This window comes from Haematobia irritans, chromosome 1 (assembly GCF_050003625.1).
Source record: "Haematobia irritans isolate KBUSLIRL chromosome 1, ASM5000362v1, whole genome shotgun sequence".
Lineage (NCBI taxonomy): Eukaryota > Metazoa > Arthropoda > Insecta > Diptera > Muscidae > Haematobia > Haematobia irritans.
Window position 1 is genome coordinate 154698373 of NC_134397.1, and position 21290 is coordinate 154719662.

Sequence of the window (21290 nt, forward strand, 5' to 3'; positions counted from 1 at the left end):
GGAGAAAATTTCATCCGATCCGGTTTGCTATGTGGTGTTAGTATATGATCTCTAATAACCATGCAAAAATTTATCCATATCGGTCTATAATTATATATAGCCCCCATATAAACCGATCCCCAGATTTGACCTCCGGAGCCTCTTGGAGGAGCAAAATTCATCCGATCCGGTAGAAATTTGGTACGTGGTGTTAGTAAATGGTCTCTAACAATCATGCAATAATTGGACCATTTCGGTTCATAATTATATATAGCCTCTATCTAAACCAATCCCAGATTTGACCTCCTGAGCCTCTAGGAGGAGCAAAATTCATCCGATCCGGTTTGAATTTGGTATGTGGTGTTAGTATATGATCTCTAATAATAATGCAAAAACTTATCAATATCGGTCCATAATTATATATAGCCCCCATATAGACCAATCCCCATATTTGGCCTCCGGAGCCTCTAGGAGGAGTAAAAGTAATCTGATCCGGTTGAAATTTGGTACGTGGTGTTAGTATATTATTATATAAAGCCCCCATATAGACCAATCCCCATATTTGGCCTCCGGAGCCTCTAAGAGAAGCAAATTTCATCCGATCCGACTGAAATTTGGAACATGGTGTTAATATATAGTCTCTAAAAACCATGCAAAAATTTATCCATATCGGTCCATAATTATATATAGCCCTCATACAAACCGATCCCCAGATTTGACCTCCGGAGCCTTTTGGAGGAGCAAAATTCATCCGATCCGGTTGAAATTTGGTACTTGGTGTTAGTAAATGGTCTCTAACAATAATGCAAAAATTGGTCTATACCGGTCCATAATTATATATAGCCCCCATATAAACCGATGCCCAGATTTTACCTCCGGAGTTTCTTGGAGGAGCAAAATTAAACCGATTCGGTTGAAATTTGGTACATTGCGCTAGTATATGGCCGCTAACAACCATGCCAAAATTGGTCCATATCGGTCTATAGTTATATATAGCCGATCTCCATTCACACAAAAATTGGTCCATATTGGGTCATTATAATTGGTTGTCACTCGAGCCAAAAATAATCAACAAAAATTGTTTTACTATAGAAAATTTTGTCAAAAACTGTAGAACATTTTGTCAAAATTTGATTTCTATAGAAAATTTTGTCAAAATTTTATTTCTATAGATAATTTTGTTAATATTTTATATCTATAGAAAATTTTGTCAAAATTATATTTCTTTAGAAAATTTGTGAAAATTTTATTTCTTTAGAAAATTTAGTAAAAATGTTATTTCTATATAAAATTTTGTCAAAATTTTATTTCTATAGAAGATTTTATCAAAATTTTATTTCTATAGGAAATTTTGTCAACATTTTATTTCTATAGAAAATTTATGAAGTACCTCTTAGTTGGGGAGAAATATTTTGCAAAATCTACTAAAACATCACGAACTCTACCAATCTACCAAACAGTAAAAAATCTGTTCTTTTTGGTAGAATTCTATAAACTGTGCAACCGTGTGCATAATTGTATATAGCCCCCATATAAAGCGACCCCCACAATTAATCGGCCTTTGTTTTCTTTTGTTTAATATATAACCCTTATGGACTAACTTACAATTTAGAATACGATGTTAAGAAGTTACCGCAACCCAAGTAATTCGATTCTGGATGGCAGTCTTTAGTAGAAGTTTCTACGCAATCCATGGTGGAGGGTACATAAGATTCGGCCTGACCGAACCAACGCCCGTATATACTTGTTTCTTTAAAAGTCGATTTTGGTCACAAGCACATTAGGGATATAAAAGTTGAAAATCGAGTTTACGTTAAAATAGTTAGGTTATGTGGCAGCCCTATGATCAGGCTCACTTAGACTATTCAGTACATTGTGATACCACATTGGTGAACTTATCTCTTATCACTGAGTGATGCCCGATTCCATGTTAACCCTCTAATGCCCAATCCCGCCTTTAGGCGGGCTTTGATAAATAAGGAAGCTTTTAGTAAAACGCACCTTAAGACAACAAAAATGGGTAAAATAAAAAGAAAACTTGGTTAAAACTGTTCAAGAGGCTTTGCAGCATATACTGAAATTTATCGTATACGTTTTTCTTGTTTCGTTTTCTTGCTTTTGTGTCGTTAATATTGAATATTTAATCAGCTGGAAAAAAAACTGAGGCATTAGAGGGTTAAGCTCAATGACAAGGGACCTACTTTTTATAGCCGAGTCCGGACGGCGTTCCACATTGCAGTGAAACCACTTGGAGAAGCTTTGAAACCCTCAGAAATGTCATCAGCATTGCTGGGGTGGGATAATCCACCGCTGAAAACTTTTTGGTGTTCGGTCGAAGCAGGAATCGAGCCCACGACCTTGTGTATGCAAGGCGGGCATGCTAACCGTTGCACCACGGTGGCTCCCTACGTTAAAATAGTTGAAAGGTCTATTTCAACAAATCGACATTCTATATTTTTGAAAATCGGCTCAAATCGACTCTTGATTTTGATGTGTCCAAAATCGACATTTAACAAAAAAGACGATAAAGGCAATATGAATAATATGATATTATGCAAATTCAGTGCAATGGCTGTTAAAATAGTGGACACCCTTCCTATGACAAGCCCACTTCCGGATCCAAAAAAACATTTCCGCCACTTTTCTGGCGAGGCTTTGTTTTGCTGGGAAGGAATACCCTTATACATATCCCTATACTACGATATGGTTGTACCATATAACTACTATTTTTTTTGCTGTTAGCAAGGATACTCTTGTATTACAACAATAGCATGGTATGTAGCATTTATTGTTCATGCACACTTAAATGATTGCTGACCTGTTTCCAAGTCTTATTGGCTATTGTCCATTGCCTTTAGGTAAGGTACCATCATATTGGTTCATATGGATGTGGGTGTATTTATGTATGTATATTTACCTTTAAATTTAGTACCGATTGCTCCTTCGAATGGCTCAAGTATTTGCACTTGTATCGAATTATCACCCGTAACATCGACTGTAACTGATGCTGGGGCATCTGGTGGTCGTGCTTGATCCCAGCCCAAGAGCAAACGACGTAAACCCTTGACACGTCTTTCCCAAATGCCAATTTGCTTATCGACTTCATTGCCAGTACATCCAGTAACCGAGGAGCCAGTGTTGCCTGTAAATGAACAAAAACACACACAAAAATAAAGATACACCATGAATATTACAAGATGTGGTCTTCCGAAACGTTGGCGGAAGGTAGAAGGTCATGCATTTGAATTAGGTGTTTAAAAAAGTTTCAAAATAAATAATTTACATTATAAGTTTTGGAAGAGGAAGAAACGTTTTAAGTTAGAGTGATAATGTGTTAAATAGATACATGAAATATTAATGGGGAAGTGTTATTTTCGGGAATTTAAGTCATCTCAATATTTATCATGTTTTTAGAATAAAAACTGGCTTCCAGATTATTTGTGTAATCATTGGTAGCTTGTAAATATAGTGTCTGAGATAGATAAGTGGTACAATTGATCGCCGAATCTCACTTATGCTCACCAACCAAAATCACTCTCACGAACAAAAACCACACTCATGAAGACAACTTGGAATATGTTACGCTTAAGTGTCTAAATATAGCCATAGCGATATGCGTTAGGCGAACACTTGTTTACGTGCATTTCTTATGGGAAGCCCAAAATCCGCGACGAAATAACGTGACACACAAAAAAATTAACGAAAATTTTTCCAATTAAAATCTTAATTGTGTTTTAAAAAATATTCACTTAAAAATTTAATTGATTCAACAAATTTTTTAATTGAAATAAAAATCAATCACAAAAATTAATAGTATCAATTAATTTTTGAATTGGATCAATTAATTTTTTAATTGATACTATTTCTGTGATTGAAGACATTTCAATTAAAAATTAATTGGTTCAATTAATTTCGTGGTTGAAGACAAAAAATATTTTTTGTGTGGACGGCTCTAATCCTAACCCACACTGATATTATCTTCTGTAGCAGCAAAGTTCTTGTTCTACATACACTAGCAGACTGCTTAAGTAAAAATTTTTCCTGGTCCGCCAGTAATCTGAAGCTATATGCCTCCATAATTCGCTTACGCCTTACACAAAATGCAGGACCCTCACATAAATAAGAGGAGTTTAATTGATTTCTTTTCCTCCAAATCATGGAGCCAATAGTGTTTGTAAACTTCGTCTGATAGGCATTACCAGTTGCCAGTATTGGGGATTTTCCCCAAATTGGGGATATTTTTTCGTGAATGGGGACGAAATTTCCGATTTGGAGACTTGGGGATTTGGTGGGGAATTTCCATAAATTTGGAGATTTTTTCGAGAAATAGTTTTAATCTTTTTTAACAAAATTTTATTTCTTATAGAAAGTTTTGTCAAAATTTTATTTCTGTATAGAAAATTTTATTTCTTTAGAAAATTTTGTCATAATTTTATTTCTACAGAAAATGTTGTCAAAATTTTATTTCTATAGAAAATTTTGTCAAAACTTTATTTCTATAGAAAATTTTGTCAAAATTTTATTTCTATAGAAAATTTTGTCAACATTTTATTTCTTTAGAAAATTTTGTCAATATTTTATTTCTTTAGAAAATTTTGTCAAAATTTTATTTCTATAGAAATTTTTCTCAAAATTTTATTTCAATAGAAAATTTTCTCAAAATTTAATTTTATTTCTATAGAAAATTTTGTCAAAATTTTATTTCTATAGAAAATTTTGTCAACATTTTATTTCTATAGAAAATTTTGTCAAAATTTTACTTCTATAGAAAATTTTGTCAAAATTTTAATTCTATAGAAAATTTTGTCAAAATGTTATTCTATAGAAAATTTTGTCAAAATTTTTTTTTTCCTATAGAAAATGTTGTCCAAATTTTATTTCTATAGAAAATTTTGTCAAAATTTTATTTCTATAGAAAATTTTGTCAAAATTTTATTTCTATAGAAAATTTTGTTAAAATTTTATTTCTATAGAAAATGTTGTCAAAATTTTATTTCTATAGAAAATTTTGTCAAAATTTTATTTCTATAGAAAATTTTGTCAAAATTTTATTTCTATAGAAAATTTTGTCAAAATTTTATTTCTATAGAAAATTTTGTCAAAATTTTATTTCTATAGAAAATGTTGTCAAAACTTTATTTCTATAGAAAATTTTGTCAAAACTTTATTTCTATAGAAAATTTTGTCAAAACTTTATTTCTATAGAAAATTCTGTTAAAATTCTATCTCTATAGAAAATTTTGTTTCTATAGAAAATTTTGTTAAAATTTTATTTCTATAGAAAATTTTGTCAAAATTTTATTTCTATAGAAAATTTTGTCAAAATTTTATTTCTTTAGAAAATTTTGTCGAAATTTTATTTCTATAGAAAATTTTCTCAAAATTTTATTGATAATTTTTTATAGCATCTTTTATAACTTTAGTAGTTTTATTTGCTTCATAGCAATATTTTTAATAACTATCTCTTAAGTTAGTCTATATTCTCTTCTCTTCATCGAACGATAACGGTAAATGTTTATCGTTACAATTTATGGAATTCCATCTATGTTGCTTCTATCTAGTTCATGTTGTTATTCTGTGGAGCACTTTAGTTTTGAGTGTACTTTCCATCTGAATATTGAGTGTAGTCTTTCAATTAAATGAGTTTACATTTACCGAATTGCCTCTAAGTTAACCAAACAAGCCTCATAATACTACAATCCAATTGAATGAAATACCACTCATTCATGGGAGTAGTCATTTTTCTTCATTTACTTCCATTGTATAGATACACTAATAAAAGAGGCCATAGCAAAAAAGCATCCAATTCTTAAGAGTTTGAATTCTTAAGAATTTGTCTTGCAATTTTCCATAAAAGTAATTGGGTAAATGTTAGGCCATTGGATTGGATCTCAACATATAAACGGATGTAGGTACGAGTGAATTTAGAAATGATTCTATGACCTTGGTTTCGATTTTCGAAAAATTGTATTGTATTAATATTACTTACCTATGATAATACTTGAAATTGAAGGACGTGATGAAAATGATGGCTGGCATGTTCCATCTAGACCGCTTAAATCATGAATTCGTATTTCGGCATCCTTCAGTAGGCCATTCAATTTTGTACCAATACTATCCACAGAGACTAGATGATGGTGGTGGATGGGTGGCAGGATTTATGGAAAAGAAAATTAAGACGAATTTAATTTAAACTAAACAACTAACAACTAAAATACATATTTCGTTTTATATTTATAAGAAAATATAAATTTATGTACATGTTATGCATGAACCTCATTTTAAAGAAATTTTTGATTAAATTGGATGCAAAAATTAATAATGCGGTATTGACAACAGATAATATAAACACTGTTGCCACAGTTAGTAGAATTCTACCAAAAATGGTAGATATTTGTTAGATTGGTAGAATTCTTGATTTTTTTGGTAGATTTTGCAAAATATCCCTCTTCAACTAAGAGGTACTTCATAAATTTTGACAAAATTTTCTATAGAAATGAAATTTGACAAAATTTTCTATAGAAATAAATTTTTGACAAAATTTTCTACAGAAATAAAATTTTTGACAAAATTTTCCAAAAAAATAAAATTTTGATAAAAATTTCTATAGAAATAAAGTTTAAACAAATTTTTCTATAGAAATAAAATTTTTAAAAAATTTTCTATAGAAATAAAATTTTGACAAAATTTCTATAGAAATAAAATTTTGACAAAATTTTCTATAGAAATAAAATTTTAACAAAATATTCTATAGAGATAAACTGTTGACAAAATTTTCTATAGAAATAAAATTTTGAGAAAATTTTCTATTGAAATAACATTTTGAGAAAAATTTCTATAGAAATAAAATTTTGAGAAAATTTTCTATAGAGATAAAATTTTGAGAAAATTTTCTATAGAAATAAAACGTTAACAAAATTTTCTATAGAAATAATATTTAGACAAAATTTTCTTTAGAAATAAAATTTTGAGAAAATTTTCTATTGAAATAATATTTTGAGAAAATTTTCTATAGAAATAAAATTTTAACAAAATTTTCTATAGAGATAAAATTTTGACAAAATTTTCTATAGAAATAAATTTTGAGAAAATTTTCTATTGAAATAACATTTTGAGAAAAATTTCTATAAAAATAAAATTTTTACAAAATTTTCTATAGAAATAAAATTTTGACAAAATTTTCTATAGAATTAAAATTTTCACAAAATTTCTATAAAAATAAAATTTTGATAAAATTTTCTATTGAATATATTTTGAGTAAATTTTCTATAGAGATAATATTTAGACAAAATTTTCTTTAGAAATAACATTTTGAGAAAATTTTCTATTGAAATCAAATTCTGAGAAAAATTTCTATAGAACTAAAATTTTGAGAAAATTTGCTATTGAGATAACAAAAATTTCCATAGTACAAAATTTTCAATAGAAATAATATTTAGACAAAAATTTTTATAGAATTAAAATTTTTAAAAAAATTTTCTATAGAAATAAAATTTTGACAAAAATTTCTATGGAAAAACAATTTTGACAAAATTTTCTATAGAAATAAAATTTTGACCAAATTTTCTATAGAAATAAAATGTTGACAAAATTTCTAAAAATTAAAATATTGATAAAATTTTCTATAGAAATAAAATTTTGACAAAATTTCTATAAAAATAAAATATTGATAAAATTTTCTATAGAAATAAAATTTTGACAAAATTTTCAATAGAAATAAAATTTTGACAAAATTTTCTATGGAGATAAAATTTTGACAAAATTTTCTATAGAGATAAAATTTTGACAATATTTTCTATTGAGATAAAATTTTGAGAAAATTTTCTATAGAAATAAAATTTTGAGAAAATTTGCTATTGAGATAACAAAAATTTCTATAGAACAAAATTTTCTATAGAAATAATATTTAGACAAAAATTTTTATAGAATTAAAATTTTGACAAAAATTTTCTATAGAACTGAAATTTGACAAAATTTTTATAGAAATATAATGTTGACAATATTTTCGATAGAAAAAGAAATTGACAAAATTTTCTATAGAAAAAGAAATTGACAAAATTTTCTATAGAAATAAAATTTTGAGAGAATTTTCTATTGAAAGAAAATTTTGAGAGAATTTTCTATTGAAAGAAAATTTTGAAAAAATTTCTACAGAAATAAAATTATGAAAAAATTTTCTATAGAAATAAAATTTTGACAAAATTGCTATAAAAATACAATTTTGATAAAATTTTCTTTGGAAATAAAATATTGACAAAATTTGTATTGTTTTTTTACTGTTGGTTTTTTCCAAAGATTGTCTTTAGGAAGATAGGAAATTTGGCTTGCGTCATACCAAATGTTGCATTTACCAAACCAAAAAAAAAAAACAAAACAAAAAAATTACATTTTCCCCTTTATGGAAATTTATTTTGTGCACTTAATTTCTTTTTATTTGCATTTTAATGTTATGTTAATACTTGTCGTATACGCGTTTGGTTCGATAAACGAAAAGTATGAAACTAACACGGTAAATGGTTTGATCTCCTCAGTAACCTATTTTCCAACTTCCTGGAGTTTATTGTGTTTGGTTTTTTCTTCAAATAGTTTTGTTGTTTTTAAATTGTGCTTAAAACCATATGTTGACTAAACGACAAGAGTAGCTTAACCAACAGAGGAAAAGTATATTTGTCAAATTTATTTGGGCAAAGCTCTATAGACTGCAAAATGGTTGCATGGACGGTCATTTCGGAATTACCGCATTCCTCATCAGCATCCTCTATTTGTAGCGAAACTATAAACCAATTATCATAATAAATTCGGGTAATTCACTAAAACCAAAGTAAATTACACTCGAACTTCCCGAAAAAAAATTTACAAAATTTTCTACAGAAATAATAAATGCCGAATATAATTGGTAAAATGTCCTACATGCCAACACAGGAAAAAAATTCACGAAAATGTTTCCAATTAAAGTCTTAATTGAGTTTTTTAAAAATATTCAATTAAAAATTTAATTGATTCAAAAATATTTTAATTGAAACAAATAGCAATCACAAAAATTAATAGTTTCAATTAATTTTTTACTTGACTTTCAATTTTTCAATTCAATATTTTAATTGATACTATCATTTCTGCGATTGAAGACATTTCAATTAAAAATTAATTTGATCAATTAATTTTATGATTGAAATCAGAAAAAATATTTTTTTTGTGTATAGCACTTACATTGTGATCCTTCCATGGCTCCATGTTGTAGTAACATTTTTGTCATTGAACGATTATTGCTCAATACCGCAACATCCAAAGGTGATAGACCATCAGTATTTATGCTAAAAGGAAGATGTTCAAAAGAAAACCAAAAGTCAATTAGTAATTAAGTTCAACATAAACATTCCATAGTAAATCAAGAGAATATTGAGTCATTACTCTTCACTCCTCTTACCTGTTGACATCAACATCTGTCGATTCCAAAATTGTCCTCGCTTTATCCAAATGACCATGTTCAACTGCCGAAAATAATGCTGCAAATGTTGTGACACAAACAAAAGCGACCCAGCACGAGAGGCACAGAGAGACAGGGAGAGAAGATGACAAAAATGGAATAGTTTAATAAAAATTAATTGAAATAACCACAGAGTAAAGAGTAGTGATTAGATATACATAAAACGAAAATTTTAATTAAAGTGTAGTAAATTTGTTGCGGTTTGGCCACACTTTTGGAAAATTGTCAAAGTTTATAGTTTAGAAGCTTTTCTGGGATTGTGGTAGTAGTGGTAAAAGATTTCCGTAGACAAATACTTAGTTGTAAATATAACACTCGTAACTAGGTTAGTGGTTCGTCCATGTTGTGATATAATGCCAAACAATTTTGAGGTTTTGAAATAAAATTGATTATTTGCAATAAAATTATTATTGCTTTAGATAACAAATATTGACTTTAAAGAAACAAATTGTAATAGGGAATGTTATTTTAAAAAATTTAATTTATATAATTATATAATTTAATTTAAATGTAATTTAAATTTAATTTAAACATTTTAATTTCCTTTAATTCATTTATGTGAAATATTTTACTTAATATAATTTAATTAATTTATTTTATTTTAAGTAATTTATGATAGTTTATATATGACAGCTGCCAGTTGTTACCACAGGTGCTGGACTTCTCTCTTATAAATGAGTGTTGATCGAGTGAAATATTTAAACGAATTTAATTTTAATTATAAGTTTTTTATTCTAATTATATTTTATTTAAATTTAATTTGACTTCTTTTTAATCAAATTAAGTTAATCTAATATGATTAATTTAGTTCAATTTTCACCTAAGAGATAGTATGTTTGCGATACAGCTATCCCATTATCAAAATGGGAGCACTTTTAGGATATTATTCCGCCTTTCCTTTTCGAAAACATACGTAGTGGTGTATGCTTCAAAAAAGATATATTTCCATACATTCCTACACAGAAATAAAATAAATGATTGTCTTTAATCATGAAATTACTGGATCCACTTAATTTTTTATTGAAATATCTTCAGTCAAAGAAATGGTAATATTCAATCACCAAGAGAAATAATTATTTTAGATTTTTGTTTTGATTTCAAAATTTGTTGTTAATTACATTTTTAATTGAACATTATTTAAAATTCAATTAATATTTTAATTGGACAAATATTCATGCCAGCACAGAAAAAAATAAATTTATTTCTATATAGAACATTTTGTCAAAGTTTTACTTCTATATAGAAAACTTTGTCAAAATTTTATTTCTATAGAAAATTTTGTCGAAATTTTATTTCTATAGAAAATTTTGTTGAAATTTTATTTTTTCGGAGGGTTCAAGTGTGGTTTATTGTTGGGTTTAATGAACTGCCTGAATTTATTCTGATAATTGGTTGATAGTTTTGCTGCAAGTAGAGGATGCTGATGAGGAATGTGGTAATTCCGAATCGTGCGTCCATCCAACCATCTTGCAGTCTATAGGGCTTTGCCCAAATAAATTTGACAAACATTCTTTTCCTCTGTTGGTTAAGCTACACAGTCAATGTATGGTTTTAAGCTGCAATAAAAAACAACAACAATGCTTAAAGAACAAAACCAACAATAATTTTGTCAAAATGTTATTTCTATAGAAAATTTTGTTAACATTTTATTTCTATAGAAAATTTTGTCAAAATTTGATCTCTATAGAAAATTTTGTCAATACTTTATTTCTATATAGAACATTTTGTCAACGTTTTATTTCTATATAGAAAATTTTGTCAAAATTTTATTTCTGTATAGAAAACTTTGTCAAAATTTTATTTCTATAGAAAATTTTGTCAAAATTTTATTTCTATAGAAAATTTTGTCAAAATTTTATTTCTATAGAGAATTTTGTCAGACTTTTAGTTCTATAGAAAATTTTGTCAAAATTTTATTTATTTCATCAAAATTTCATTTCAATAGAAAATTTTTTCAAAATGTTATTTCTATATAGAACATTTTGTCAGTTCTATTTCTATATAGAAAATTTTGTCAAAATTTTATTTCTATATAGAAAATTTTGTGAAAATTTTATTTCTATATAGAAAATTTTGTCAAAATTTTATTTCTATAGAAAATTTTGTCAACATTTTATTTCTATAGACAATTTTGTCAAAATTTTATTTCTATAGAAAATTTTGTCAAAATTTTATTTCTATAGACAATTTTATCAAAATTTTATTTATTTTGTCAAAATTTTATTTGTTTCGTCAAAATTTTATTTGTTTCGTCAAAATTTCATTTCAATAGAAAATTTTATCAAATGTAATTTCTATAGAAAATTTCGTCAAAATTTTTTTTCTATAGAAAATTTTGTCAAAATTTTATTTCTATAGAAAATTTGGTCAAAATTTTATTTCTATAGAAATTTTTGCCAAAATTTTATTTCTATATAGAACATTTTGTCAAAATTTTATTTCTATAGAAATTTTTGTCAAAATTTTATTTCTATATAGAAAATTTTGTCAAAATTTTATTTCTATATAGAAAATTTTGTCAAAACTTTATTTCTATAGAAAATTTTGTCAAAATTTTATTTCTATAGAAAAGTTTGTCAAAATTTTATTTCTATAGACAATTTTGTCAAAATTTTATTTCTATAGAGAATTTTGTCAAAATTTTATTTCTATAGAAAATTTTGTCAAAATTTTATTTATTTTGTCAAAATTTTATTTATTTTGTCAAAATTTTATTTATTTCATCAAAATTTCATTTCAATAGAAAATTTTATCAAATGTAATTTCTATAGAAAATTTTGTCAAAATTTTATTTCTATAGACAATTTTGTCAAAATTGTATTTCTATAGAAAATTTTGTCAAAATTGTATTTCTATAGAAAATTTTGTCAAAATTGTATTTCTATAGAAAATTTTGTCAAAATTGTATTTCTATAGAAAATTTTGTCAACATTTTATTTCTATAGAAAATTTTGTCAAAATTTTATTTCTATAAAAAATTTTGTCAAAATTTTATTTCTATACAATATTTTGTCAAAGTTTTATTTCTATAGAAAAATTTGTCAAAATTTTATTTCTATAGAAAATGTTGTCAAAGTTGTATTTCTATAGAAAATTTTCTCACAATTTTATTTCTATAGAAAATTTCGTCAAAATTTTATTTCTATAGAAAATTTTGTCAAAAATGTATTTCTATAGAAAATTTTGTCAAAATTTTATTTCTATAGACAATTTTGTCAAAATTGTATTTCTATAGAAAAATTTGTCAAAATTTTATTTCTATAGAAAATGTTGTCAAAGTTGTATTTCTATAGAAAATTTTCTCACAATTTTATTTCTATAGAAAATTTCGTCAAAATTTTATTTCTATAGAAAATTTTGTCAAAAATGTATTTCTATAGAAAATTTTGTCAAAATTTTATTTCTATAGACAATTTTGTCAAAATTGTATTTCTATAGAAAATTTTGTCAAAATTGTATTTCTATAGAAAATTTTGTCAAAATTGTATTTCTATAGAAAATTTTGTCAAAATTGTATTTCTATAGAAAATTTTGTCAACATTTTATTTCTATAGAAAATTTTGTCAAAATTGTATTTCTATAGAAAATTTTGTCAAAATTTTATTTCTATAGAGAATTTTGTCAAAATTTTATTTCTATAGAAAATTTTGTCAAAATTTTATTTATTTTGTCAAAATTTTATTTATTTTGTCAAAATTTTATTTATTTCATCAAAATTTCATTTCAATAGAAAATTTTATCAAATGTAATTTCTATAGAAAATTTTGTCAAAGTTTTATTTCTATAGAAAAATTTGTCAAAATTTTATTTCTATAGAAAATGTTGTCAAAGTTGTATTTCTATAGAAAATTTTCTCACAATTTTATTTCTATAGAAAATTTTCTCACAATTTTATTTCTATAGAAAATTTCGTCAAAATTTTATTTCTATAGAAAATTTTGTCAAAAATGTATTTCTATAGAAAATTTTGCCAAAATTTTATTTCTATAAAGAAAATTTTGTCAAAATTTTATTTTTATAGAAAATTTTGCCAAGATTTTATTTCTATAAAAAATGTTGTCAAAATTTTTTTTCTATAGAAAATTTTGTCAAAATTTTATTTCTATAGAAAATTTTGTCAAAATTTTATTTCTATAGAAAATGTTGTCAAAATTTTATTTCTATACAATATTTTGCAAACATTTTATTTCTATAGAAAATTTTGTCAAAATTTTATTTCTATAGAAAATTTTGTCAAAATTTTATTTCTATAGAAAATTTTGTCAAAATTTTATTTCTATTGAAAATTTTGTCAAAATTTTATTTCTATAGGAAATTTTGTCAAAATTTTATTTCTATATAGAATATTTTCTCAAAATTTTATTTCTGTATAGAAAGTTTTGTCAGAAGTTTATTTCTATAGAAAATTTATGAAGCACCTCTTTGCAAAATCTACGAAAACATCAAAAATTCTACCAATCTACAAAAAAATAAAAAAAAACTACAAATTCTGGTAGATTTCTACCAACTTTGGCAAGGTGTCTACCACCCATTTTCATATCTCCCATTTTCATATCTCCAGGATTTGGAGGACAATCACCAGTCTTCTGGTATTGTGGTTCAAAATCTTGATATTATTACTGATTTTTCTTTAATTTTTTTTTTTTTCAACAAAAAAAAAACTGGTCAAAAATGTATTGGGTTTTTTTGTGCGGAATTTAAATTTGTGATTTTTGGGGACGAAAACATCATAATTTGGGGACAAGAGCCAGAAAAATACTGGCAACACTGGGCTTTACTAATGGTTATTTTAATTTCCCCAAAAATATTTGAAAACACCATAATGCAAAATGGTAATCCCCCAAATATCCCCTGTCTCATAAAGCTTAAATAACAACTATGGGATTAAATTAATGGTAGAGATTGCATTGTTCATAGCATTACCATGTAGGTGCAGATTGCATTGTGTCAACTTATCCAATTGGGCTTGGGCCAATTTCAATTGTTTCTTGGACATTTTCGAGCGATGGGGGGTATTACCACCCTTGTTATTGCTATGAGTGCTGTGAGTGCGGGTACTGGCCGGTAAACGATAAACTGCCAAATTCTGATGATTACCGGCATTATTCTCATCAGCAAAGGAATTAGGGGCTCCAGGATTGACTTTCATTGATTGCGACGGCTGATGCTGTGTTTTACTGTGAATATGATTGTGTGAATGTTGCTGGCCAGGATGTTGATGATGGTGATTATGATTAAAGTGTTGCTGCTGTTGTTGCTGTTGCAGTAATTTTAAATTTTTGTGACCATTTTGTGAATGACGTGAAATGCTTAAGTTATTATTATTATTGGCATGGGTTGAGGTTGTAGTAGCAATTCCATTTGGCTTCGATGATGTCGAGGTCGATGACGATAATTCTGCTAACATTTTCCCACTATTTGTGGACGATAATGAGGATGTCGATGAGATGGATAACGATGAGGATGATGGCAACTTTAAATGTTGCTGTTGTGTCTGTGGCAATAAATATTCCATTTCTTTTAGATCTTGGGCCGTACAAGAGATAGCCGAACGTATTTTGGCTACAGACACAACATTTTGGGTCAATTGCTCGGACCAACGAAATGGTGAGCCAGAATTCTCACGATACGACTGTGCAGTAGTTGGGATGGGATGGTGGTATTTTGTTTGTTGTAGGGACAAATTGTGTTGATTTTGCTGATGCTGCGGGTGTATATAGAATTTAGGCGGTTCCTCTTCTTCGTCGCCGACGTCGTCGTCGTCTGCGGCGGCAGCGTGTCGATTATTATGACTATAGGTTGTATATGTGATTGTCTCATTTAGCAACTCCTCATAGTCATTACTATGATAATCATTATGATTATTTAAATTATGAAATGTTTTTGTTTCTTTTGTTAAATGCTGGTGGTTTGGGTTAATTGTTGTGCTTGCTGTCGATATGGTTGTCGCCGTTGAGGCCGTTGAAGATGGTGGCCTTCTTCTTAATATCACACAATTTTCCTCATCATCAGTGGTGCTGTGACTAATATTGCTCTGGTTTTTGTGTACATTGTATTTATGAGAATTGTTACTAGATGATGAGCGATCTGATCGCAATGTTGCACTTTTAGTGGGACTTAAACTACATGGTAGTATATTATCTTGAAATAAAAAGAAAAAAATGGAGAAAACATAAAAATAAATTAAAATGTAAAAAACAAAAAAAATAATAATTGTGAAAAAATTAATATATGTAAAATAAGAAAAATGAAAGTGGCATTTTTATAATGATAATATTTAAAAAATAATAATAATAAAACGATTATTAAAATAAGAAGGGAGGGCGTGTAAGTTGAACGGAATCGGTTATATGATACCCTAAGAAAAGTCTACTGAATTGCTAGACCTTTTTTTATAACCGCCCTACGGGAAATTGGTGTAAATTGACACGAATGGACCTATCACAGGACTAGTACCAGTGCTCCAGTTTATCACATTTTATTTAAATTTTCATATAATTTATTGATTTCTTGATATTAAAATCTAAATGGATCTACACTTATACTAAAATACAACAATCAGAATAATCTATTGTTCAATATATTCGAAAAACTTGTTCTTTCTGGTGCGATTCGGATGCTTAAAATGAAACAGGTTCCTAAGAGTTTGTCCCAGACTGGCTCATGAGGACCTGTCTACGGGGTAGTCCTACTATGTTGTTTCAGGACGTGTCCTTTGGAATGTGTTCAAGTGATGTCCTATCGTGTAATTTACCCCGCCAATGACAAATCCATGCTAAAGTGGCCGGTCCCTACCATACGTTTGGACCAGAACTTGGTCTGGTCCACAAATACCAGGTACTCGTCCTGGGGTTGATCCATTTCCCGTAGGGCGGCGTGGCAAAAACATATTCTACAAAATATTTAGTTAAACACGCCTGTTAAAAATCGTTCATCTTTATTCTTTTGAATAGAAAGAATTTCATTGTTATTTGGCCCAAATCCAAAAAATTACTGACATACCTTTGGCGGGTGCATGTATTTCTAAGTCCATCAAATTGTAGTCAAATCATTCACATCGGACTTAAATTTTGAGTGGGTAATTTGTCACAAAAATGGACGTGATGATAATCCTAGCTCTATTATAGATGCTTTTGTGAGTACTTTGACCTTCTACGGCGGTCTCTTGAGTCGCCCGAAAGTAAGCAAAAAAAAGAGTAGGGAAAGTATAAAGTCCGAAGGCCGATTACACTAATTTACAAAATAAAATATTTTTCATGTACATTTGATGTGAGGTGACTTTTCTTATGTATTTTGATCTGCTGAATTCGACAGACAGACGGACGAACATGGTTAGATCGACTGAGGGACCGGACCTGAGCATGAGTGTTAAAACACTATGTGTCTATCTCCTTTCCTTCTGGGTGTTGGAACCAAATTATACCCCGTTCCAGGGTATAATAGTCACCGTTGCTACAGTTGGTAGAACTGTACCAAAAATGGTAGATTTTTTACTGTTTTGTAGATTAGTATAATTCTTGATGTTTTGGTAGATTTTGCAACTATTCAGTTGGAAAGGATGAGGTACTTCAATTTTCTATGGAAATAAAATTTTGGCAAATTTTTCTATGGAAATAAAATTTTGACAAAATTTTCTATAGAAATAAAAGTTTGACAAAATGTTCTATAGAAATAACATTTTGACAAAATTTTATATAGAAATAAAATTTTGACAAAACTTTCTATAGAAATAAAATTTTGACAAAATTTTCTATGGAAATAACATGTTGACAAAATTTTCTTTAGAAATAAAATCTTGACAAAATAAATTTGAAAAGTAAAAATTTGACAAAATTTTCTAGAAATAAAATTATGACATAGGTCGAAAACGTTTGTTGTTAGTACCTGTCCCATTTAATATCATACTTTATTATGGTTTTAAATTCTTTAATAAATAAATAAAATTTTGACAAAATTTTCTATAGAAATAAAAGTTAGACAAAACTTTCGATAGAAATAAAATTTTGAAAAAAAAAATCTATAGAAATAAAATTTTGACAAAATTTTCAATGAAAAACAATTTTGACAAAATTTTCTATGAAAATAAAACTTTGATAAAATTTTCTATAAAAATAAAACTTTGACAAAATTTTCTATAGAAATACAATTTTGCCAAAATTTTCTATAGAAATAAAATTTTGACAAAATTTTCTGTAATAATAAAAGTTTGACGAAACTTTCTATAGAAATACCATTTTGAAAAAAATTTTCTATAGAAATAAAATTATGATAATATTTTCTATAGAAGTACAATTTTGACAAAATTTTATATAGAAATAAAAGTTTGATAAAACTTTCTATAGAAATACAATTTTGACAAAATTTTCTATAGAAATAAAATTTTGACAAAATAAATTTGAGAAGTAAAATTTTGACAAAATTTTCTAGAAATAAAATTATGACATAGGTCGAAAACCTTTGTTGTTAGTACCTGTCCCATCTAATATCATAATTTATAATGGTTTTAAATTCTTTAATAAATAAATAAAATTTTGACAAAATTTTCTATGGAAATAAAATTTTGACAAAATTATCTATGGAAATAAAATTTTGACAAAATTTTCTATAGAAATAAAATTTTGACAAAATTTTCTATGGAAAAATAATTTGACAAAATTTTCTATAGAAATAAAATTTTGACAAAATTTTCTATGGAAAAAAAATTGACAAAATTTTCTATAGAAATAAAATTTTGACAATGATCAAATTTTCTTGAAATAAAATTATGACATAGGTCGACAACCTTTGTTGTTAGTACCTGTCTCATTTAATATCATAATTTATTACGGGTTTAAATTCTTTAATAAATAAATAAAATTTTTACAACATTTTCTATAGAAATAAAATTTTGACAAAATTTTCTATAGAAATAAAATTTTGACAACATTTTCTATAGAAATAAAATTTTGACAAAATTTTCTATGGAAAAAAAATTCACAAAATTTTCTACAGAAATAAAATTTTGACAAAATTTTCTATGGAAAAAAATTTGACAAAATTTTCTATAGAAATAAAATTTTGAAAAATTTTAAATTTTTGAAATTTTCTATAGAAATAAAATTTTGACAAAATTTTCTATAGAAATAAAATTTTGACAAAATTTTCTATAGAAATAAAATTTTGACAAATTTTCCTATGGAAATAACATTTTGACAAAATTTTATTTCTATGGAAAAGTTTGCCAAAATTTTATTTCTATGGAAAATTTTGCCACAATTTTGTTTCTATAGAAAATATTGCCAATATTTTATTTCTATAGAAAATTTTGCCACAGTTTTGTTTCTATAGAAAATTTTCCAATCATTTTATTTCTATAGAACAAAATTTTGTCAAAATTTTATTTCTATACAAAATTTTGTCAAAATTTTATTTCTATAGAAAATTTTGCCAAAATTTTATTTCTATGGAAAATTTTGCCACAATTTTAGTTCTATAAAAAATATTGCCAAAATTTTATTTCTATAGAAAATTTTGACAAAATTTTATTTCTATAGAAAATTTTGACAAAATTTTATTTCTACATAAAAATTTTGCCAAAATTTTATTCTATAGAAAATATTGCCAAAATTTTATTTATATATAAAATTTTGCCACAGTTTTTTTTTTGTATAGAAAATTTTGCCAAAATTTATAGAATATTTTGCAAACATTTTATTTCTATAGAACATTTTGTGAAAATTTTAATTTTATACAAAATTTTGTCCAAATTTTATTTCTATAGAAAATTTTGCCACAATGTTATTTCTATAGAAAATATTTCCAAAATTTTTTTTTTTCTATAGAAAATTTTGCCAAAATTTTATTTCTACAGAAAAATTTTGCCAATATTTTATTTCTATAGAAAATATTGCCAAAATTTTATTTATATAGAAAATTTTGCCACAGTTTTTTTTTGTATAGAAAAATTTCCTAAAATTTTATTTCTATAGACAATTTTGCCACAATTTTATAGAATATTTTGCAAACATTTTATTTTTATAGAAAATTTTGTCAAAATTTCAGAAATATAAAAAATGTCAAAATTTCATTTCTATAGAAAACTTTCTCAAAAACTTGAAGTACCTCTTAGTTGGAGAGGAATATTTGGCAAAATCTACCAAAACATTAAGAATTCTACCAATCTACCAAACAGTAAAAAATCTAACTTTTTTGGTAGAATTCTACCAACTGATAGACAATAGTGTACCAAAAATAACAGTGTACCAAAAATGTCTGAAGATAAAATGATTACTAGGTGATCTGGTACTTTCAATGAATTCATAGAAAATTTTGATATAAATTTTGATATAATAATATATAAATATATTAAATTAGTATTCCACGATTTGTTACGAATGACACTTTTGGTGTTACTTTTATAAATTCTCAACGGTATTGTGACTGATGTACCATTAAATTCTTTGTAATAGCTATTATTACCAATATTTCTATATTTTTTTAATTTAAGATAAATTATAAAAATTAATGGAAATTCATTCAATGGAATAAATTTTAATTTACTTCTTACCTGTATAACTAATCATACACCATAATAAAATAATAAACAAATAATAAAAATACCACTTTCACTTACTTCTGTGAGAGACAATGAAATGAAATAAAACTATAAATAAATGATTATATATAATTAATGTAAAATGATAATATATATGTAAATGGCATTTATAAAACCAATAGCAAACTAAAAATACGAAAAAAAATCAATTTTATATTCTTTGATAAGACCATAATAATATGACCATTTGCAATAAAAGCCTATAAAAAATCGCCCCCTCCCATTGTGGTCATTATTTATTCGGAGACGCATATGAATGTATTCACGCTATCTATTATAGCAATAGCCCTTTTCCAACTTTAAAACCAATAATACAAAAAAGCAGATGTTCGTTATATGAATTTGTTAAGAATCATCGTTAAAGTGGGTTAATATATACAATATTGTAAAAAAGAAAACAACAACAAAACTAGCATAAAAGGTCAAAATGGTTTTATGGGTTATACGGCGTTGGTGGTGGTTGTGGTGATGGTTTTATTATGGTGGCAGTTTTTGGCAGATATAAGGCCTTTAGTTTTTTTTTAATTGTTATAGAATAAAATTCTGTTATGTGTAATGGGTTATGTACTGTGGAGGTTTAAGGTCAGTACATTTCTTTGAGTTGTTTTTTTTTTTTTTTTGGAAGTTAATTAAAGCTTAAAGCTTGCATGATGGATGGTGAAGGGTAGGCATATTCAGAGTTAAATCCAGCAACTGCAGCCTGGTAGTTGAAAGCCAGTAAATCGAAATGGTAGTGGGTTATGAATTCAAAGCTCTTTATTAAGCATTGGTATTTTGCAATATTCTAGGGTAAGGGTAGGGTGGTTTGAACTCATATGGGAATTTTATATCATCGTCATCATCAGCTTACCATCAACTGCAGTGGCATTACGTCTGTGTTGGTTGTTTTGGGCACTTCGGAATTGGCAAAATTTGGTCAATTCATTTAAGGTATGAAATGATTTCTGCCTTATCAATGCACCCGGAGATCGTAAACAGCTGCCAAGTGGCAACAAATTTTTGGTAGGAGATTTTTGTTCATTATTGCTATAGCACCTGGAAAAGTTTGTGGGATTTTTTGTTTTTGTTTCCATACAGTAATTTATTATGAAAAAAAAAATAAAAACAATAATATGAGCAGCAAATAACGTGAGGTCATATTATGGGTGTGGGTGGGGGTGTATGTGTGTCATTATGTATATGAAAGATATGCTGTGACATGGTATTTTGCATGAATATGAGCTATTCCTTATG

At 26.5% G+C, this 21290-nt stretch overlaps 1 protein-coding gene across 1 annotated transcript in view; it reads right to left on the reverse strand.

The window, feature by feature from the left end:
• The window catches only part of wake (ankyrin repeat and fibronectin type III domain containing protein wide awake), a 138732-nt gene that overhangs the window by 25399 nt on the left and 92043 nt on the right, over positions 1-21290 (reverse strand). The window contains exons 3-8 of the mRNA XM_075291966.1: positions 20908-21092; positions 14387-15604; positions 9404-9482; positions 9187-9290; positions 5969-6106; positions 2897-3121 (exon numbers count right to left, since the gene is read on the reverse strand). Of these exons, the coding sequence (XP_075148081.1) occupies positions 2897-3121; positions 5969-6106; positions 9187-9290; positions 9404-9482; positions 14387-15604; positions 20908-21092 (1949 nt within the window). The remainder of the gene's footprint in view (positions 1-2896; positions 3122-5968; positions 6107-9186; positions 9291-9403; positions 9483-14386; positions 15605-20907; positions 21093-21290) is intronic.